Source organism: Prionailurus bengalensis, chromosome A3 (genome assembly GCF_016509475.1).
Source record: "Prionailurus bengalensis isolate Pbe53 chromosome A3, Fcat_Pben_1.1_paternal_pri, whole genome shotgun sequence".
Lineage (NCBI taxonomy): Eukaryota > Metazoa > Chordata > Mammalia > Carnivora > Felidae > Prionailurus > Prionailurus bengalensis.
In genome coordinates this window covers 87503492-87523949 of record NC_057354.1, presented here as the reverse complement: position 1 = coordinate 87523949, position 20458 = coordinate 87503492, and the positions used below count along the sequence as shown (strand labels likewise).

The 20458-nt window shown below is 47.6% G+C and overlaps 1 protein-coding gene across 2 annotated transcripts in view; it reads left to right on the top strand.

Annotated features, from left to right (window-relative positions):
* TGFA (transforming growth factor alpha) overlaps positions 1-20458 on the top strand; it is a 110247-nt gene that overhangs the window by 78752 nt on the left and 11037 nt on the right. Inside the window, exon 3 of one of the 2 annotated variants that reach the window (XM_043603606.1) lies at positions 8577-8694. In XM_043603606.1, the coding sequence (XP_043459541.1) occupies positions 8577-8694 (118 nt within the window). Of the gene's footprint in view, positions 1-8573; positions 8695-20458 lie in introns of both variants that reach the window. The other variant, XM_043603605.1, reaches the window with a different exon arrangement.

Here is a 20458-nt window from a genome sequence, read left to right as displayed (position 1 = left end):
TTAGCATCATTGAACAAGCTTTACCTCCTTCATCTTCATTTTCCTCATCGATAAAATGGGACTTGTGAGGATTAAATGGAATTCTCTATATACAATGTTAGGGATAGTGCTTGCAGTTATAGACAATTTATTAGTAGTAGCTAGTATTAATAATAAGTCATCATTAGCACCATCATAATCCAACCTCAGAAAATCCACACTGAGTTAAAAACTCTAAGCCCAGATACTTTAGGTGGGATATGAACCTAGCAAAGTATTCTGTGTTCATGTTGTCTTTTCTCTTCTCTGTGTTGGACTAGTAAAAGGTGATACAGGTTCTGCTTCTGTAGAAGCACAAACAGGATGAACCCCACTGGGGTCAAATACCACCTGTGACTTTTCTCAGAATGTATATGCTTTCCCATCTCCCTCTCTCTCTCTCTCTCTCTCCCTCTGTCTCTGTCTCTCTCTCTCTCTCTCTCTCTCTCTCTCTCACACACACACACACACACACACACGTGTTTTGTGTAACTGAAAACCAGTATCTTTGTGGGAATGTAGAAAATATGTCCTCTACTTCTTTATTGATACCCTTCTGTGAATTCAGTTCCATCACATCTGATGCCCCCCCCCCCTTGGATTTTACCCAAAGAGAGAAATGATCACAGAGGGAATTGAATTAGCTCAAATGTTCCCTTAGGGTCCCCCCCCCCCAGCATCTTGTTTAAAGCTGCAAAAGCAATTCAAGAGTCCGTTGTAACTCTGCTCTGAGCCAGAAAGCTCCCAGTCTTTTCGGCATGAGCACCACCTAGCCCAGAGGTTGGGGCTGTGGTGGGGGTGTACTTTGTGAGGGGGCTGAGTACCATCCTGTGAATCAGCCCCCACCCTACTGCCAGCTGTTCCTCGGTTAACCATAGTCTGTGGACGTATAGAAATCTCTTTTGCATCTGTGTTTCTCAGCCACTGCTCTCTTGTGGGAATAATAAGTTCCATATGTGTAGTTTCCCACTCTTCCCCAAAATAAAGTAATGCTTCTTCTTGTTTCTCCTAAAAGTGCCCCTTTCTGATTACCAGAAGCTGCCTAACAAGTGTTCTCCTTCCTCACTGCCACATGATTTGTAGACTTAGATTGTGTGCCTTCCCAGCATTCTTCCTGGACCTGAATAGTGTCTAATTTTCTGCAGCTCTGCATTCTCTTAACATCAGAAAGAACAGAGATAAAATTACAATTCTAGTACCTTCTAGCACTTTCTAGCTATATGTCCATTGGCAAGGTTATCTAAACCTTGAGGCTAGTAATGCTTACACCATAGGGTGGTTGGAGCTTTAAAGAGATGATGCTGTGTCTATTCCGTTGAGTGGGGTAGAGGGGTGGGTAGGGTCTAAAACCAGTTTAAGAAAGCCAAGTAGGGTTAAGATGAGCCAGTTTGGGAAATGATTACTGAAGAATCAGTAAATCTGTGTTCAGGGATCGTGTTATAGGAAAAATCTGTATCTTTTAGATATAGGAGTTACTTTCAGGAAGTTGAGAATCTTGGGGAGGGGGATGGTAATGGCAAAAATGGCACTGCCTTCCATCCCCCACCCCTTCCCCCCACACACACCTCATCAAGTGGAGTGGGGGGAGGAACCTCAACACTACTTACGGTGACTTTTTTCTTTCGTTGCTTAATTAAAATGAATGTCCCTTCTCTCTTAAGTGACGGTCCTCTGAAGCCAAACTGTCTTCCAGTTGCTTTACATCTGTTTTTAAGGTATTCACTGCCTTGGTTTTAATAGTCAATCAGCTGGATGATTATATTTATCTCATCCTACACACACATCCCCAAAACAGCAAAACTGATCCCCTCACCGGTCAGTAGTGCTGGAGAGTAAGATGTGTTCTACTCCCGTGAGCGTGACTGGGATTTCTTTTCTGCGCTCTCCTGATTTCCACTGCTGGTCTGAAAGCTGCCCCCTTGTTCTGCCCACTCACAGGGCCTGAGGAAATGTCCGTACTGATTCTCTTTCTTAGCGGGCATTCCTCTCTGTGGTAAAGGTCAGCAGCGTTGCCACACTTGAGACTGACCGTGCTTTCCGTCTTCAGGATCCCTTATAAATCTTCTCAGAGTTTTTATTCTCACCCCTCAAACACCCAGGAGCCAGAGTTTCTCCTCACCAGTCTGTACCTGGAGAGGCACCTGGGTTCTATACCACTGATTTCTCTCAGCCCTGGCTTAGCACTCCTGCCACCCTGCACGTAAGCCTCTGCACCAGCCTTTCCTTCCCACGCACGCTGACTCTGTAGGGTCATTCATTGCTTCATGTGAGCTTGGAATGTCATTCCTGTAAAATGGGCCTGATGGTGGCCTGAAGCAAGCCTCCCCCATCCGAGAACTGAGCCTAGAACCGTGTGTGACTCTCGCCTGGCACCTGGGAGCGTCAGACTGCAGGTCTCACGTGCATACACTCCCCCAGCTTCACCAGGGGCTGCTTGCCGACTCCCATCTTCATTAAATTAATCTCCTGCCTTTTCTCCTAGACATTCCAGAAGCATTAGTTGGTTTTGCCATTGTAGTGTCTGAAGAGAAAATATTTAGTCCCAGGTCAAAAACCTTGGCTGCAAGTTCCTACTAAAAAGCCAGGCGTCGTTATTAAATTGTCACAAAGTTAGCCGTGATATTCGAGGAAGTGATGAAATGGCTATAAATGATGTAAGCTTTGCAGAGGGCAAGTGTGTCCGCAGCTTCTGACATCTGGAGGAGAGAGTGAGGAGCGGCCGCTTCGGCCGGCTCCCCCTGGCCAGCCCAGAAAGCCCAATTAGGACTGCTTTGAAAGGGGGGTGATTGTACTTGGTGATGTGGATGCTGCTCTTCGGGGAACCGTCCAGATGGCTACCACCCCCGCCCTTCTGAGCCGGAGAGACCCCTCCTGTGAACTGAATCCCTGGTTTCCGTGCCCCTCGATTGCTCTTCCAGACCCTCTTCCCGTGAGTGGAGCTGGGCTCCAGGCCCTATTAGCGGGCCTGTGGTCTCTGGGCAAAGCTATCACAGCTTCCCTGGAGAACAGTGGTGTCTGCAAGATGTCCATTTGCTTAACAGGTCGGAGAGGCCTCTCGTAAATTTCAGAGCAACAGGAACCCAGCAGCTTTGAAATTCCAGCTATGGATGGGCTCAGTATGAGGTCTGTTCTGAAAACTGGAGCATTTGGTTTTCCGATCAGCCCTGAGTACTAATCAGACTCGGGGCCTGGAGGCAAACACAGGGTCCAGAGCCCTGGGGAGTGCAGCCAGCTGGGTCTCCCCTCTGCCTGGACTTCCGGGGAGGCCCTCCTTGGAGTTGCTTGTCAGCCTTCACTGCCTTCCTTTCTTAAGTGGGAGGTTTTCTACATTTTAAGTATCTATGCCTTTCCTTCCTTCTCTTGATATTTCTTTGAGTTTTCAGAAAGAAGAGAAAGAAAAATTAAGAGGGTACGGTGCAAGAGAGTGGAGGAAGGTAGAGAAAGGAGGAGGGGAGAGAGAAAGATAAGGAGGAAGGGAAAAAGACTCATTCTCTGGGATGATGCTGGGAATTTGGAGGTTTCCTAGTAAAGCTCATTTTTACTTAAATTACTGAGCAAATCCTCCACCTATTACTGTCTACCCTGCCTAGTTTGGAGAGGTGATCTATGAACACCACCTGGCACACAGTGCACAGTCAGAAAGTGGTAAGCCCTCTTCTCCCCTCCCCAACCTCCCACAGACTCCCTTTCCTCCTGAACCTTGGGGAAGCTTTGAACATCAGTAGGAACAGTCTTGTCTGTCTGGGCTGACCATGCTGCAGTATTGGGGTTTTCCCCGCCGATTCTGGTGGTATCTGAGGCAATCATCTTTAGAAGCCCTGGAACATGGCCTCGGTGGCCAGTCAAGTATCCGACTTCAGCGCCCGTCATGATCTCGTGGTTTGTGAGCTCGAGCCCCACGTCAGGCACAGAACCTGCTTCAGATTCTATGTCTCCCTCTCTCTCCCCCTGCCCCTCCCCTGCACTCACTCTGTCTCTGTCTCTCTCTCAAAAGTTAATAAACATTAAAAAAATAAATAAAAAATCTTTCGAAGCCCTGGAACAAGAACAGTCACTGCCCCTCACCGTGGCTTCACACTTTGCATGTGCCTTTTAGGCACATGAGCCCCGGAGGCCCACACATCACCCCTAGGGCCAGACGTGCCCAGTGCCTGCCTCCATTCTGTGGCTGGCTCACACCAAGATGGCTCCGTGAAAGCTCAGGGCTACAGTGTGGCTCACCCTTGGGGACCATTGTTTGATTCTCTTCTCAAGTGCAGGTCACGTCCCCCAAAGCTGCCAAGAGTACACTAAAAACAGGACCTGCCCTACACATTACACACATTGAACTTCTTGGGGTCAGGGACCAGGACTTCACCCTGTGCACATTCTTGGACTAAATGCTCACTTTTAAGATGTTTGTGATTATATCAAGGGGAAAAAATGCAACTAACAGAAGGAAACCGTAATTTTACATGAGTGCACATGTGCACTGTACTGACGTAGTTCTCTCTCTAAGTGGTGGATAAAAATGGGTTTTATTCTCTAAGGTGCTTTTGTTTAATTTTATGTTGGCATTTACAAAAGGGTTTCTACAGTGATGTATCGCTTTTATGATCAGGAAAAAGGTTTTAAAAATAAACATTGTTTGGGCTGCCCGGGTGGCTCAGTCGGTTAAGCGTCTGACTTCGGATCAGGTCACGATCTTGCGGTTTACGAGTTCGAACCCGCGTCGGGCTCTACAAACATTTTTTCAAAAATAAATAAACAAACAAATAAACATCATTTTAATGATCTGGCATTGTTTAGTTGACTGGCATCGAGCTCCCTTGGCACCTCACTGCCTTGGGCCAAGTCAGGAAGGTGGGATTATGGAAGGCCAGGGCCCGGGTTCTACAACAGACTCCTATCCTCATCCTGGTCTCTGACTGCAGACAGCAAAACCAGTGTGCGTTAGCTGCCATCCCCATGACGGTGGCAGGGAGCTTCCTCATTGCCTGGGCTTTGGCTTCTTAGTGAGCTGGGTGACCCAGGGAGGGTTTACACTGGCGGATGCCTCTGCATGGACTCCAGGAAATCCAGGAGGATATTGTCCACGGTAACGCATAAAATCCTCTTCAAAAGGGGGCATCTGGGTGACTCAGTCAGTTGAGCGTCCGACTTCAGCTCAGGTCATGATCTCACGGTCTGTGGGTTCGAGCCCCGCGTCGGGCTCTGTGCTGACAGCTCAGAGCCTGGAGCCTGCTTCCGATCCTGTGTCTCCCTCTCCCTCTGCCCCTCCCCCGCTCTCACTTTGTCTCACTCTGTCTCTCAAAAATAAATAAATGTAAAAAAAAAAAATTTTTTTTTAAATCCTCTTCAAAGGCAGCCACAAAGAAAAGTTGTTCTGTGACCATAGACTCGGGCAAAGCTGAGCCTGTCCTGCATGTGCAAAAACAAGTGCATTTACATCTGCTGGCCCATGTGCACCCTTGCATAGACTGTGCTTGGAGACATAGGGCTCCAGTTGCCACTCAGCTTCAGCACATACATGTGTCCTAATGTGTGTCATGTACTAACCAGATACAAACTTCTTTGCTCTTTTCCACCCCATCTTATTTTTCTTTGTCCTCATCTCTCCTTCCCTTTCGCACTGCCCGTCTCGGTCTCCCTCGGTTCCTCTCTTTCCCCCCTCTCCTCCCCTTCTCTGCCTCTGTCTGTCTCTCTCACACACACACGCCTTTCCCATTTTCATTCCCTTTTTATGGTATCTGTTTTTATAAAGATTCCTTGAGTCATTTATGAGATGAGGCAAAATATCCATAAATACAGGCTGAATGAGATCACGGCATTGGGTCTCCTCCTTACCAATCAGTTTTGGAGAGTAGTTCTCCCAAGGACAGATCCAGAGTTCTTCCGGTAGTTTGTATCTATTGACCTGACGCTTTGCTACAAAGACTGTTAGCAGATCTCGAGTTTTAGTGTCATTTATATTTTGAAGAGCTGACAGATGACCAGCTCCAAAAAGGGTCCCTTTCAAGACCCCTGATGTATCACGTGTGATACAAGCCCGTGTCTCAGCCTGTGCCTAGCAGAATCACCTGAAGGGCACAGGTACTCTGTATCAATTCTATCCCAGTAAACCTGACTTTTGAAAAAAATCACCCAGAGAGCTTGTCACACAGATTCCTGGGCACCATCCCCAAGACCCTAATTCAGTATGTCTAGGGTATGGACTGTGAACTTGGCTTTCTGACGAACTCCAGGGGATGTAAAGCTGCTGGTCCACAGACCACGTATGAAGAGCCCAACTCTGAGCCCTGACGGGGGACTCCCACTAGCCACTTGGAGGTAGTCTTCTAAATGGCCTTTTGTGGAGCTTATCAAAAGCCTTTTTCAGGGTCTACATCAAATTAGATTCACTAGCCCTTCATCATTCTGTGTTTGCTCCTCGACGAGTTTGATGAACACAGAGAGAAGCCAGTTATGAGAACCGCAGCAGATCTTTCCAGCCTCAACATCCCAGTGTCCACTGTCAGCCAGTGACCAAACCCGTTCATCAACTACCCAGGCCTGGGACTCATAGGTAACTGTAACCAGCAGAGGCACTTGGAGCACATGTCCTGGAGGCGGCTGCTAGACAGGGACAGCAAGACTGGCCAGCAGCTCTGGGTCTACATCTCCACCTGGCTTTGGGCATCTCTGCCTGTCCTCACACGTGAAAGTATGTAAGGACGCTTGGACTTTTAGTTACACTACGCTGGATTTATGGCAGCAGGGAGAGGTTATATACAGTAATGGTCTTGCCACATATGGAGGTTCTTTAGCATCTTGGGACTATCAGTGATCATGACAGAAGAGCAGCAGCTGAATGATATGTACCAGACGATTGGTTGAGTACAGTACTGAACAACTTTTGCCTAGTTCAGCCCTCAGAGCCACCCAGGAAGCAGGTGGACTCCCCATGGCAGAAGCAGGCTAAAAAAGCTCAAGTAGTCCTTCAGCCAGGTGGCAGGGGCAGGATTCGAACCCCTCTCTGCTTAAGCCCATGTTCGTAGCCACTAAGCATTCTTTCACCTTCTGCATCAAGGAATCTTGAATTTTCACCCTCTGCTTTTTCTACTGGAATTATGAGATTTCCAAATATGATACTTCTAGAAGCAATTCCTGGAGAGAGAGGAATGTGGTTTTAATATTTAGTGGTAGTCTAAAACCCCACAATAAGAAACGGACTGCCTTTTCTCAAAGAGCAAGAGTTCTAAGAACATGTTTTTGCCAAATAAATAAATAAATAAATAAATAAATAAATAAATAAGTGGGAAGGGCACCTGGGTGGCTCAGTCAGTTAAGTGTCTGACTCTTGACTTTGGCTCAGGTCATGATCTTGTGGTTCGTGAGATTGAGCCCTGCATCAGGGTCTGTGAGAGCCTGCTTGAGATTCTCTCCCTCCCTCCCTCCCTCCCTCCCTCTCTCCTTCCCTCCCTCTCTCTCTCCCTCTCTCTCTCTGCCCCTCCCCTGCTCACCCACACACTCTCTCTCTCAAAAAAATATATACATAAATGAGGAAGACTCACTCCCCAAAACACAAACATAAGAGGACCTTTTGAAAGAAGCAGTGGCAACTGCATCTGTCATGCCATTGTAAACTAGCTACCTACTGCGTCTCGAGTGTTATTTGGACAAAACAGGGCTATTGGAGTCTAATAAAGTAAGCCATAGTGAGGCCCTTAGGGTGGTCAGTGGCTTGCTGTTTTTATTCCTATCTGAAAGCCAAGGAAGGAAAACCCTGAGAGGTTTGGTGACACCCCAAGCTGTTATGAGTTACAGGTGCGAGAGCTGCAACTGGGACCCATCCCTGCCCCCCACTCCACTGCCTTTGCCGCCCACTCCCAGCTTTTCCAGTACTGTCTGTGCTGCTCCCAGATGGACTTCTGGGCTTTAAGTCCTCTTCGTGGCAGCATCACTCCCAATCACCCTGCCCCAGAGAAGCTCTTGCTACCATTTTTTATGTACAGCTTTCCCGGACTTCTTTGGATCTAAATTTCTGTTTATTTAAGTAGAATCCTATACAGACCACATTGGAAATGTACCTAATTTCACTTACAATAATATGTCATGAACATCTTTTTGTATCTTGAACCATTCTTCCTCGGCATCAATTTAATGGTTATTTAGAACTCCTCTGTAACTACGTTCTGGTTTCTTGTCTTTAAAACAGAGTTTTATGAAGTCTATCTTAAGAGAATGATCACGGTCACTTTACAAAAGTAAAATTAGGTCACGCAGGTAATAGGCTTTAAACGCTCTGGTAGCTAACACTGCTCTGGTATCTCTGAATAGCACTGAATCTTTTGGAGAGATTGTTTTGTTTTCTACGAAGATAAGTAAATAATAAAGCCCCGCTGGAAAGCACGTGACACAGATGTCTCTGGTCTTGGACTAGTTGTTAGAAAGTGAAGGAGAGCTGACCAGGAAATGCTGCTAGGGACCAGAAATCCCAGCCATCAGGGTTCCTCTGCAACTTGATCGGTGAGGTAGGGACCTGTGGGTGTGTCTGGCTAATCCGGATCTGAGCCAAATGTCTTTTCTTTCCCCAGCAGACCCGCCTGTGGCCGCAGCTGTGGTGTCCCATTTTAATGACTGCCCAGATTCCCACAGTCAGTTCTGCTTCCATGGAACCTGCAGATTTTTGGTGCAGGAAGACAAGCCAGCATGTGTGTAAGTGTTCCCTGGTATCCTGGGGTCCTGGGGCTGGAGGCATCCCAGCAACCAATTAAAGGGACATTGACTTCCATAAGGCATGCCTGAGACCCCTGAGGCTGGGCATGTTGGAGGATCAGAAAACAGGCTGAGGGACACCTGCTTCAAACCCAGCTGGCTAGTGCGCCTGGGTGGTTCAGCGGGTTCAGCGGGTTAAGCGTCCGACTCTTGCTTTCAGCTCAGGTCATGATCTCAGGGTTTGTGGGATCGAGCCCCGAGTTGGGCTCTGCGCTGACAGTGTGGAGCCTGCTTGGGATTCTCTCTCTCCCTCGTCCTATCTCTCTCTGCCCCTCCCCCCTCAATAAATCAATAAACATTTTTTAAAAATAATAAAACAGGTTAAACATTCAGGTTCCAGGGCCCTCGCCCAAGCCACTGAGGCATAACCGCTAGGGGTTGGAGCCTGGAAATCTGCATTTTCAACAAGCACCTCAGGTCACTCTTGGGTTCAGCAAAATCTGAAAATTCCTGGATTCAGGTTTAATTCACCAGTTAGAATTTGTGGAGGGGAAGTCACTGGATTGGATCCCACCGAGTAGCAAGTCTCCAAAAAGAGGTCTTTGCCCTCCAGCATCTTTACAGCACAGCTAATAAAATAAGCTGGAAGTGCCTGCAAACGGTTAGTGTACATAAGTAGTAACAGAACAAAGAACAGCTTGGAAATAAAGATGCCTGCCAGGGCACGGTGGTTTCCACACCAGGGAGAGCATGAGCCCCCTGGGGCTTCTGAAAGTATGGCTGAGCCCCACCCCAACCCACTGAATCGTAATCTCTAGGAATGGGACCCGGGAGTCACGTTAGTTAAGAGCCACCAGGGATCGCCGTGGTCAGCCAGGCTGGACAGAAAGGCACTTTGGGAGAAACTCCCCAGAGCAGGTGTTAGGGTTTGCCTAGTGGGGAGAGCAGAGAGGTTATTCCAGACCCGGAGTGTTGAAGGACCTGCTGTTATAGGCTACCTTTTGTGGCTACAGCAGGAGGAGATAAGACTGGAGACAAATTGGAGGCCAGAGCCTATTGGAAGTGAGCCTTCCTTCTCTAGGCAGTGGGAGCCATGTTGGTTTTAAAAAGGGATGTTTTAAGACAATCTGTGCAGGGGCGCCTGGGTGGCTTGGTCAGTTAAGCGTCCGACTTCGGCTCAGGTCATGATCTCACGGTCCGTGAGTTCGAGCCCCGCGTCAGGCTCTGTGCTGACAGCTCCGAGCCTGGAGCCTGTTTCAGATTCTGTGTCTCCCTCTCTCTCTGCCCCTCCCCTGTTCATGCTCTGTCTCTCTCTGTCTCAAAAATAAATAAAAATGTTAAAAAAATAAAAATAAGGGGCACCTGGGTGGCGCAGTCGGTTAAGCGTCCGACTTCAGCCAGGTCACGATCTCACGGTCCGTGAATTCGAGCCCCGCGTCGGGCTCTGGGCTGATGGCTCAGAGCCTGGAGCCTGTTTCCGATTCTGTGTCTCCCTCTCTCTCTGCCCCACCCCCGTTCATGCTCTGTCTCTCTCTGTCCCAAAAATAAATAAATGTTGAAAAAAAATTTTTTTTTAAATAAATAAATAAAAATAAAAATCTGTGCATAGTAGAATACTATTAGGTGGCCCCCTACTCACCCTTGGCACTATTGACTTTGGGGCTGGATAAGTCTTTGCTGTTGGAGTTCTCCTGTTAGCATCCCTGGCCTCTACCCACTAGGTGCCAGTAGCACTGCCATCTCACAGTCTCCAGATTGCCACATGTCCCCTAGGAGATGGGAGGGAACCTCCACCCCCATTAAAAACCACCCATCTTGGGGCGCCTGGGTGGCGCAGTCGGTTAAGCGTCCGACTTCAGCCAGGTCACGATCTCGTGGTCCATGAGTTCGAGCCCCGCGTCGGGCTCTGGGCTGATGGCTCAGAGCCTGGAGCCTGTTTCCGATTCTGTGTCTCCCTCTCTCTCTGCCCCTCCCCCGTTCATGCTCTGTCTCTCTCTGTCCCAAAAATAAATAAAAAAACGTTGAAAAAAAAATTAAAAAAAAAAATAATAAATAAATAAAAAAAAAACCACCCATCTATGGGGCGCCTGGGTGGCGCAGTCGGTTAAGCGTCCGACTTCAGCCAGGTCACGATCTCGCGGTCCGTGAGTTCGAGCCCCGCGTCAGGCTCTGGGCTGATGGCCCGGAGCCTGGAGCCTGTTTCCGATTCTGTGTCTCCCTCTCTCTCTGCCCCTCCTCCGTTCATGCTCTGTCTCTCTCTGTCCCCCCAAAAAAAATAAATAAACGTTGGAAAAAAAAAGAAATGTAAAAAAACCACCCATCTATATGAAGTTGCCATTTTTATAGGTCACAAATGCTGGAAAGGCAGCAATTCCATTTGGTTCAACTTGATAGCACCAGTAAGTAATAGTAAATGTGAACAAAAGCTGGAATTTATTGAGCTTTTGCTTCATGCCAGACTTCCAGGCATTCGCCATATGTTAACTCATGTAATCCTCATAATGACCCCACGAGTTAGGTACAGAGAGGTTGTGCCCAGGTCGCATAGCAGAGCTCACGTTCAGACTCAGATAATCTGGCTCCTGAAGCTGAGTTCTTAACTATGATGCTAAGGGTATCTGATGCTTTAGCCCAGGAGAGATTGTGGGTCCAGAGAGCTGCCACAGTAAAGTGGTGGGCTGGACGTTCCTCTTCCTGAGATGCAGCTGTATGAACATGGACAGGCCCCTCAGGTGGCTCTGAGCCTCACCTGGAGAAGCATGCCAGCTACCTTCCTCCAGACAGGACTGTGGGAGGCCCCCAGGTCTTGTCCCCAGAGCTTGAGCCCTCCCTACCCTGTAAACGCAAAGCACAGTGATGATGACAGTCAATCATTATTCATGATCATTTTTATTCAAATACACATAGGGGGCCCTGAGGGACTTTTTGTTAGTAGCCAAGTCATTGTGGAAAACACTAGCCCTGAAGGGAAGTTTTACCTCTGGCCCAGACATCAGGAAGCCCCCCCAATGCAGCAGGCAGAAGGCATTTGACCCTCCAGCAGTGCCCAGTGCACCCGTCTAGGGGTGGGGAGGATCCTCTTTGAAGAAAGAGGGCAAATCTTTGCCGAGTTCTGACCAAATTTGTGTCAGTTTAGTTTTCCTTCCTCGGGTGCCTTCCCCACCAGATGAGAGGCTGGTATAAACTTTTCGAGAGCGGGCAACCTCAAGCCTGGGTCATCAGATGAGTCAAAACAACAACCTCATCTGTGGCTGAGACCCCCAGCAGCTGGCGGAAGCCCTCTGAAAGCAGGGGAGGGGCAAGTGCTTTTCTTAGCCTCTTCAGTCTGTGCCCCAAGCCCTGCTCTTGGCTCAGGGAGGTGACTATCCATCACATTTACACACCATTGCATTTTGATAATCAGGATGACTGGCTGTCCCTCCCCCCATCCACATTATAAATATTTCTATTAATAATCAGCTTTCAATAAAAACTGCAGCTATGTGCCAGGCATGGTTCCCAGCACTCTATATACAGTGACTCATGGAGTCCTCACAACTCCATCCTCAAGTGGGAATTCTTGTTGTAGAAATGAGAAAACTGAGTCGGCTCACAGGAGCAGTTTTCCCAGAGTCCCAGAGCGAGTTAATGGTAGAGCATGGGATTCAGGCTGATCAACTCCACCTACCAAGCCCATGTTCTCAGCCACTGCCCCAGAGGGCACTCTGTCTCAGCCTTAAAAAGTTCACCTCTGTTACAAAAAAATAAATAAGTACAAGTTCACCTCTGTTTAAGAAAAGGACAGCAGGTCCAAAATGGAGTCTCTTGTGCTAAGTCCACATCACCAAACCAAAACTTAATACCTAACCTAATTGCAGTTTCAGCCTTCACCAGAAATGTGCTTAGCTAGTCAGGCTGGAATTTCCTGGTGCGCTCGAGTGAGGTAATTCACCTGATAGACCCCTTCTGTCCCCCAAAGAAAGATGAGGTCATCCACTCTTTCCCTGTCCCTGCCCCCTCCTGCTTATACAAGTCTTCCATCTCATACAGCTCCTTGGAGCTCCTTTCTAATTTGATCTTAAAATTTACAAAGTTGGGGGCACCTGGGTGGCTCAATCGGTTAAGCGTCCAACTTCGGCTCAGATCATGGGGATCTCATGAGTTCATGAGTTCGAGCCCTGTGCCAGGCTCTGTGCTGACAGCTCAGAGCCTGGAGCCTGCTTCAGATTCTGTCTCCCTCTCTCTCTGCCTCTCCCCCACTCACACTCTGTCTCTCAAAAAATAAACATTAAAAAAAATTTATAAAATGTACTCAATTGAATTTTGTTTTTTAACACCTCAAATCACTAAGCTCTTTTGTTTCCAAGAACGGTGTTGGCATCTTTCCCCAGCATGTGAAGAAAAAGGTCAAGGTCATTCTCAGGTTCTTTGCCTTGACCACAGACTTAAAGTCCTTTCTGTGGGCTGAGTGCAGGATCTCTGGAAACACCTGGGCCACCCTTGTGGTTTGGAAAAGCTGACCATCTGTGGGATGCACAGCAATGCAAGCAATTACCACATCTTTACCTCAGTTTCCCCACTGGATCTTGGCAGTCCAGGGGGTGGTATTCAGCCAACAGATAAGTTTTACATAGTGGTAGGTGATGATCTGCGTTGTTCTTTGGTAGTTTTAGTTAGTTGTCAGGATTTTAGAAGTCAGGTTTCACTCTCCGTACGGATGCCCAGCCCTCTTGAATAGGCAGCATCAGGCCTGAACTCCCAAATGTGCCATGTGGCTGGAACACCGGTGCACCTGCCCCACCATCCCCAGACAGGGCTTGCCCTCTCCGCTTCTCATTTCCACCTCTCTCTCCCCTGTTCCCCAACACTGAAGCAGATGTCAGCCCCTGATCATTCCGCTGCCACTTCTGCTCTCCTCACACCAGCCCACTTTGCTCACTTCTGCCATGTGAGCTTGTAAGCTTGGTGAGGACAGGACCACACCTTATGCCCTTTGTATTTACAGCGCCTAGAAGAATGCAATAATTAATTAATTCCCACTGGACCAGAAACTCTGAGTCCATGCAGAGAAAGCAGAACATTCTGTTCTCACTCTTAGGAACCACCCCAGATTTGGGTCACTGACATTCTGGTCAATTTATTGACATTCTGGTCAATAAAACCAACATACCTTGAGGTAAGGCCACCATCTGTCAAGGCCATATAAAGAAAACCCACAGTGACCCAAGACTAGTCTCAAAAGAGGGAGCGCTTTCTAAAATACTGTCATGCCAAAGCTTTGTTTTTTATAAGAACAATAGTCTTTAGGTTTCCGGAAAACCTAAATAAAATGACACATCACACTAAATAAAATATGAGGTAAAGAAAAAAAGTTAAAACAAATAACTAGTCAGAAATAGCCAAAGGTAGTGAACAAAATCCTTAAACATTTATGTTTCCGATAAACCCTCAATTTTATTTTGTGTCTTCCTTTAGTTAATTCTCACTAGAACCCAATTACATCAGGAAACGAATGGGAGAAGGATTGCCAAAGATCATAAAGCCATAGAAATGCAGGGTTAGGACTTGCACACCGTTTTTTCCCCTGAGGCCAATGCAGCACACTGTTGGTCTGCTGCCTGCAGAAGCCTTCAAACAAAGGAAAACAGTTGAAGGAAGACACCCAGAAAAGTTCCAGTGTCGTCAGCCAGCGGCAACCAGTTAGAAGTTTCTCACCTGTCCAAAATGCTCTTCAGTGATTGAACTCCCTGACTTAACTTTCCCACAGCAAAGTGTGAAAACAAATTGCTGAGCCAAGGAAAACATCTCACATGGCCCTGGCCGCAGTACATTCTAGAGCCAAACATCCACAGAGAAGTGAGTGCCATCAGTGTGCCAGCAGGCTGCGATGTGACTAAGGATGTATCCCCCCACCCCGCACCAGCCCCACCAAGGGTTTGGTGCTTGAGTGACTCGACGTAGATCTTGTTTCATCTCAACGGCCGCCAGATGGTGGGGTAGAGGGGTTAAGAAGTTACGACATTTGGGCACCTGGCCGGCCCTGTCCATAGAGCACGTGACTCTTGATCTCAGAGTCATGGATTCAGGCCTCACGTTGGGTGTAGAGCTTACTTTGAACAAGAAACTAGTTATGATATCATTCCATCCATATGTCTGGAGAAAGCGCACGTCCTCATTCTCTCTCTCCCCACACCAGAAGCAGACACTGAGAGTCGCACGCTAGGCAGGATAACGCAGCAGTTAAAGGCATGGATTTGGAGGTCAGACCTGAGTCTCTTACGCAAGTGACTTAGCCCCATTAATCCTCAGTCTCTTTGTGTATAAAATGGGGATGTTAATATTTCGCAGGATTGTGGTGAGGACCCAGTGACCATATGTGTGTATAGCTATTGCTGTCCCGGATGAGAGCCTCTAGACACCCGGAGCAATTTAAATTAATTCACTCAATTAAAATGTAGTTTCCAAGGCTCACTAGCCACACTTCAAATACTCAGCACCTGCAGGCCTAGTGGCTACTGTGTTTGCCAGCACAGATATGGACTGTTTCCATCGTTGCAGGAGTCCTATTAGATAGCAGTGGAGAACATCCAAGCCTGGTTCCCCGCAGAGCATAAGGGCTCTGTTACCAGGCATTGTTACCGTTGCCGCAGCTGGAAGATGCTATAGGGTCCTGCCAAAAGGAGCCATGGAAGGCGGGTAGACCATGGAACCCATGCTGTCCATGAGGCCCTGGGATCAGAGCTGCAGAGAGCGAGCCCTTACCCTATCCAGACCCCTACTCCCCAGCCCTTGAGGCAGAGAAGCTATAGGACTTTGCGAATCCACTTCTTAAGAGGCCAACAGTGGGTAAGCAGAACACAGGTGTCTTTGTGCTCAGGTCCCCCACTCCTACCCCAGCCCTATGGAACTTGTCCATGTTAAAGGCAAGTTAGTGTAAACGTATTTTTAAAAGCATGGTCCTTGGTCCTTAATCACTTTGGTCCTTGGCCCCCATATTGAAGACCATATCTTAGGACCTATGCCAAAAGACTTGGCTAAAAGACAGAGGACTAGCCTCCCGCCAGAGAATACATCATTGTTTATAAAGACAATGTCTCTCAAGAGCATTAAAAATGCTGCCATCCTTTTATTTACATTTTTAGCACTTACACAGCACTTGTGTCAGACACGTCACAATCTTGTGAAGTGCTTATAACAACTCCGTAAGTTTTACTATCCTATTTTAAAGATGCAGAATCAGTGGCACAGAGAGGCTAAGTAATTTGCTGAGGGTCACACAGGCATTCAAGTGGGGGTTGAGATTTGAACCCAGGAAAATTTGGCTCCAAAGTCTGTACCATGTTGTGCCCTCGCGTGGGACCCTATCCTGAGGAAACAATCTCAAATGCAAACAAAGTGTGTACCTTAAGGTAATCACCTGACAGTATTTATGCTATCATAATTGGAGACTGCCTAAATGGTAAGGGTTTGGTGAAGCGAACTGTGCACGTATATTACTGCACAACATTTGAAATGACTTGCAATTCTCTTATGACAGCAAAATAGTAAGGAGATAGGAGATGAGATACTGACACAAAATTGTAAAACAAACAAAACACAAAAAACCCCAAAACTGTGTTTAAAAGTACAGAGAAATAGTTCAAAAAGAAACATGTCAGTTTGCAATTTGGGGAGGTGGGCAACAATGTGAGCTTTTACTTTTCTGCTTTGTTATTTATGTGCTTTCCAATTTGCGTAGACACATTCCTTTTCTAGTTGGAGAAATTTTTTTAAGAAAAATTTAAGAGCATAACTCTATATGCATTATTATATTTTTTTGAAAATTGTAAAAGGGCCCTGTGAACCAGGCAAAACAGGAACTTAGGGGGAAAACTTAGCAACTCGTGGGGACCAGAAGGCCTTAAAGCCCGCAGCACAGGAGAAAGAAAGGCGTATCATGGATAATGTCATTCTTCTTGTTCAGACGGAGAGGCCCACAGCCACAATTTGCTCCTGTGAAAAGTACCAAAGCATTCTTGACTTAGTAACCAAAATGAAAAGGCCTTGGGGATCCACCTGGCTGGAGCACATTGCCTTTTTCTCCAGCCACAATGGCTCCTTTTCCCTTCTATGTGGCACTCTTTCTTTCTTGTATACTTCTTTCATTTGGGTTCTTATTTGGGGGAAATAGCCTGAATGGGATCCCAGAGCCTCATTTCAGAATTATGAAGACAAAACAGCATTCCACAATCTTGAGTTTGGCAGAACCTACTCTAGACAGATGAAATCGGTCAAATGATGTAAGGACGTGTTCAGTCTTACACATTTTCCATTCCACCCTTGTGATAAAATGACTCCTATTTTATTCAGATTCCTTTCTTAAACAGGGGGACAGCATCTCCCATTTCTCCTGCGCCTGATAGGAGGGGGCCCATTTTATAGCCACCATCCTGGGGCAATGCCCAGAAGGAGGCAAGGACAAAGGAGACTTAGAAATAGTAGGTTTTGAGTTGTTGGTTCTTGATTGTGTACTTAAATAATAGTTCTACCTCAGTGGTTCTCAGGCCTGGATGCACATTCGAATCACCTGGGTGCCCACTCCACTTGGATGGGCATTTCTGGGGGTGTGACCTTGGCCTTGGCATTTTCCAAATCTTCCCTGGTGATTGTACTGTGTAGTCAGGTGGGAACCAAGGCCTACTTGAGGTAAAGTACAGGACCTTAACTGAGTCAAGCATGATTCATTTGCAACCAGGTGAGATGACTCTTCCCCTCCTTATGTGACTTGTACCTAAAATAATGGGCATAATTAAGTCGGGTATCAGTAGAAGCTTGGGAAGTTAAAAAAAAAAAAAAAAAGGTATGTCACCAAACCTTTTCTTTTTCCCCACCTTATAAAAAGCAACTGTGAAGCATCCCCATTACTACCAACGACTGGGGAGGAGAAAGAACCTCCCGCAATCTCAAGGCCAAAAATTCTCAATTGTGGCTCTCAACTTTAGCTGCCCAGGGGAATCATCGAGGAGCTTTAAAAATACTAATACTTGGGGCGCCTGGGTGGCGCAGTCGATTAAGCGTCTGACTTCAGCCAGGTCACGATCTCGCGGTCCGGGAGTTCGAGCCCCGCGTCAGGCTCTGGGCTGATGGCTCAGAGCCTGGAGCCTGTTTCCGATTCTGTGTCTCCCTCTCTCTCTGCCCCTCCCCTGTTCATGCTCTGTCTCTCTCTGTCCCAAAAATAAATAAACGTTGAAAAAAAAATTAAAAAAAAAAATACTAATACTCAGGCCTTACTCCCAGAGATTTTGATACAGTTGGTCTAGGGTGTGGCCTGGACATCAGGATTTTTTCAAGTTCCCCAGGCAATTCCAGTGGGTGGCCAAAGTCGATGTCACTAATAAAACCTTCATGGTGGCTCTCAACTCTGGCTTCATCAGAATTACCTTTGGCCTTTTCTTCAAAACACCCATTTTCAGAGAAATTCTGATCTTGGGTAAAGCCCAAGGATCTGAACCACAGGTTATTCTGCCTCCCAGCTGCAGTCGTGCTGCCTGGGGCTAAGATCTGCTATTCTCAGAGCTCACCTAGGCCATGACCTAGAGTCTCGCCTGTTAGGCAGCAACCCGTGTGCCTCCTGTGCCTCGCTGGAGAAGTTTTCGTTCATAGGCACATTGGGCTCCCTAATTCAATGAGACTGAAATGTGAGTGTTTGCAGCCGTGACACTAGGTGACTGGGGCATTCCTGTTGGCATGAAGAGTTTCCCGGTGGGCTAGGACCCCTGCCAGGGGTGTTTTTGAGGCAGGGCTGGTTGTGAAGGGCCCAGCACACAAATGGGAAATGTTCCAAAGAGTTACCTTTCTTAGTGAGTTAAGACGACACCGTCTGGGGGCATCTTGGCACCTTGCCACACCACAGCAAGGAGCCCTCTTTACAGGGGAGTGAGCAACCTGGCCTTTTTGCAGTGAGGTTTGTGAGCTTGTCACGAAATCACTGTCCCAGAGTATCTTCCAGACCAGTCTGCATTACCCTAGAAAGGTAGCCTTCGTGGTTGAGATTGTTAGTTTTTAAACCCAGAAGCCCCTGTTTCCTCATCTGTAAAGAAGGTAACTAGCAACGCTGACCTCACATGCAGCTGTGATTGTTGGGAATAAGAGAGATGGATTCATATGGAAGTTTGGCACTGTGCCTGCAATAAATGGTGTGTGTTGTAATTAGCGCTTGGCTGCCGCTCGTTTATTTAAACAGGTTTTCTTGGAGTCCCCAGCATTGATGTGTTAATCCGTAAGGTTTGCAGAACCAAGTGGTTGTGAAGGTGTTAGAATCCTTCTCTCCCAAGGGCCTGCAGGTCAGAGTAGGACTATTTCGGAAATAGGCGTGCTTAGCCTGGACCTCTCACAGATAGTTACACAGATCCTCACTGCACTGCCCTGGGAGGAAGCAGCATAAACACCTGTCTGTAGACGTCCCATTGGCTCGGCTGCAAGTCCCAAGGAGGAATGTAACAGTTGACCCCAAGGCCCAACCTCCTCAGCCCCCTCCTGTTCAGTGGTTCACCAGTCTTTGTAGACCTGGGTCTTGCCCGAAGGAGCACAGAGACTGACCTGAAGTGAGGCTGGTGGGGAGGGCAGTGATTCTGACGGCGTTCAGAAGAGGCGAAGTTAGATCCATGCAAAGAGATAAGGCAAACGGATGTATGGGTGACTGGGTGAAGGAATGAGTCTGTAAATTACCTTTTCGGAGAATGTGATCTTTGAGACCGAGTCTGATGGGGAGAGTGAGGAATAACATTCCAGTCAGAGAAGGTGGCAGGAGGTGAGATGGGCAAGTGGAGAGTGGTAGGTGATCATGCATAGATCAGGCAGGTATGTCCATGTGCCTATATGCCCGGCACTGGTTTATTTGACACTGGGCTGGGGGGGGGGGGGCGCATCTTGGGTCGGCTGGAACCTAGGTTATGGGAGATAAAGTGGAGAGGATTCAGGCCCTGCAGAGAGGGGGTGTCAAATACCAAAAAGTGGAAGTCCACAGGGAGCCATCTGGGTGCAGGGTGAAAACTGAAGATCAGGCTGGAACAGGGACCCCATACAGGGTTCTCTCCGGATGCTGACAGCTTTGATCTATGCGGCACCTCCACTGTTGCTTAGCCCATCAGCCTCCGGTCCAGTCCACTGTCTGCTTCCCCCAGTGGGAAGGGGCCAGTGCCTTTGTTTTCTCCACAGCCCACAGGTTGAGCTGTTTCTTGATTTTGACCTTCACATAATTTTGTTATTAAAACCAAACAAAAACCTGTCCCTGGCCCACAGGCCCTCAGTCTCCTCCCTCAGCCCAGGTCTGGGACAGTCAAGAGTCCTGTGATCTAGATCCTTTTTAAGGAAAGTCTTGCTAGAGACCCCCCTCTACAACTTTGTCCCTCCTGCATCTGGAGGCTGCTCTCTTGTCCTCGGGTCTGTAGAGAACCCTACATGGTGCCCTGTGTCCTAGTTGGCCCTCCTCAGCTTCTTTACTTGCACCTTTGTTGAACCGAAAACTTCAAATCTCTTTTACCTTTTCAAGATTGGAGCCTAAACCAAAAGGCACGTTTGATCAAGAGCTTAACCTGTGGCATTCTTACCCCAATCCCTTTTGAGTATGTGGGGGGAAGCAGCCTGATGAATGAGCAAGAATCCAGACTCTGGGCTAAACAGACCTGGGTGTGAATTTCTCTCTCTTGTCTAGCAGTGTGACACAGGCAAATGACTTTGACTTTTCTGTGCAAGGATTAAATGGGAAAACGTAGGTGAAATGTACAATAACCCTTAACAGAAAAGC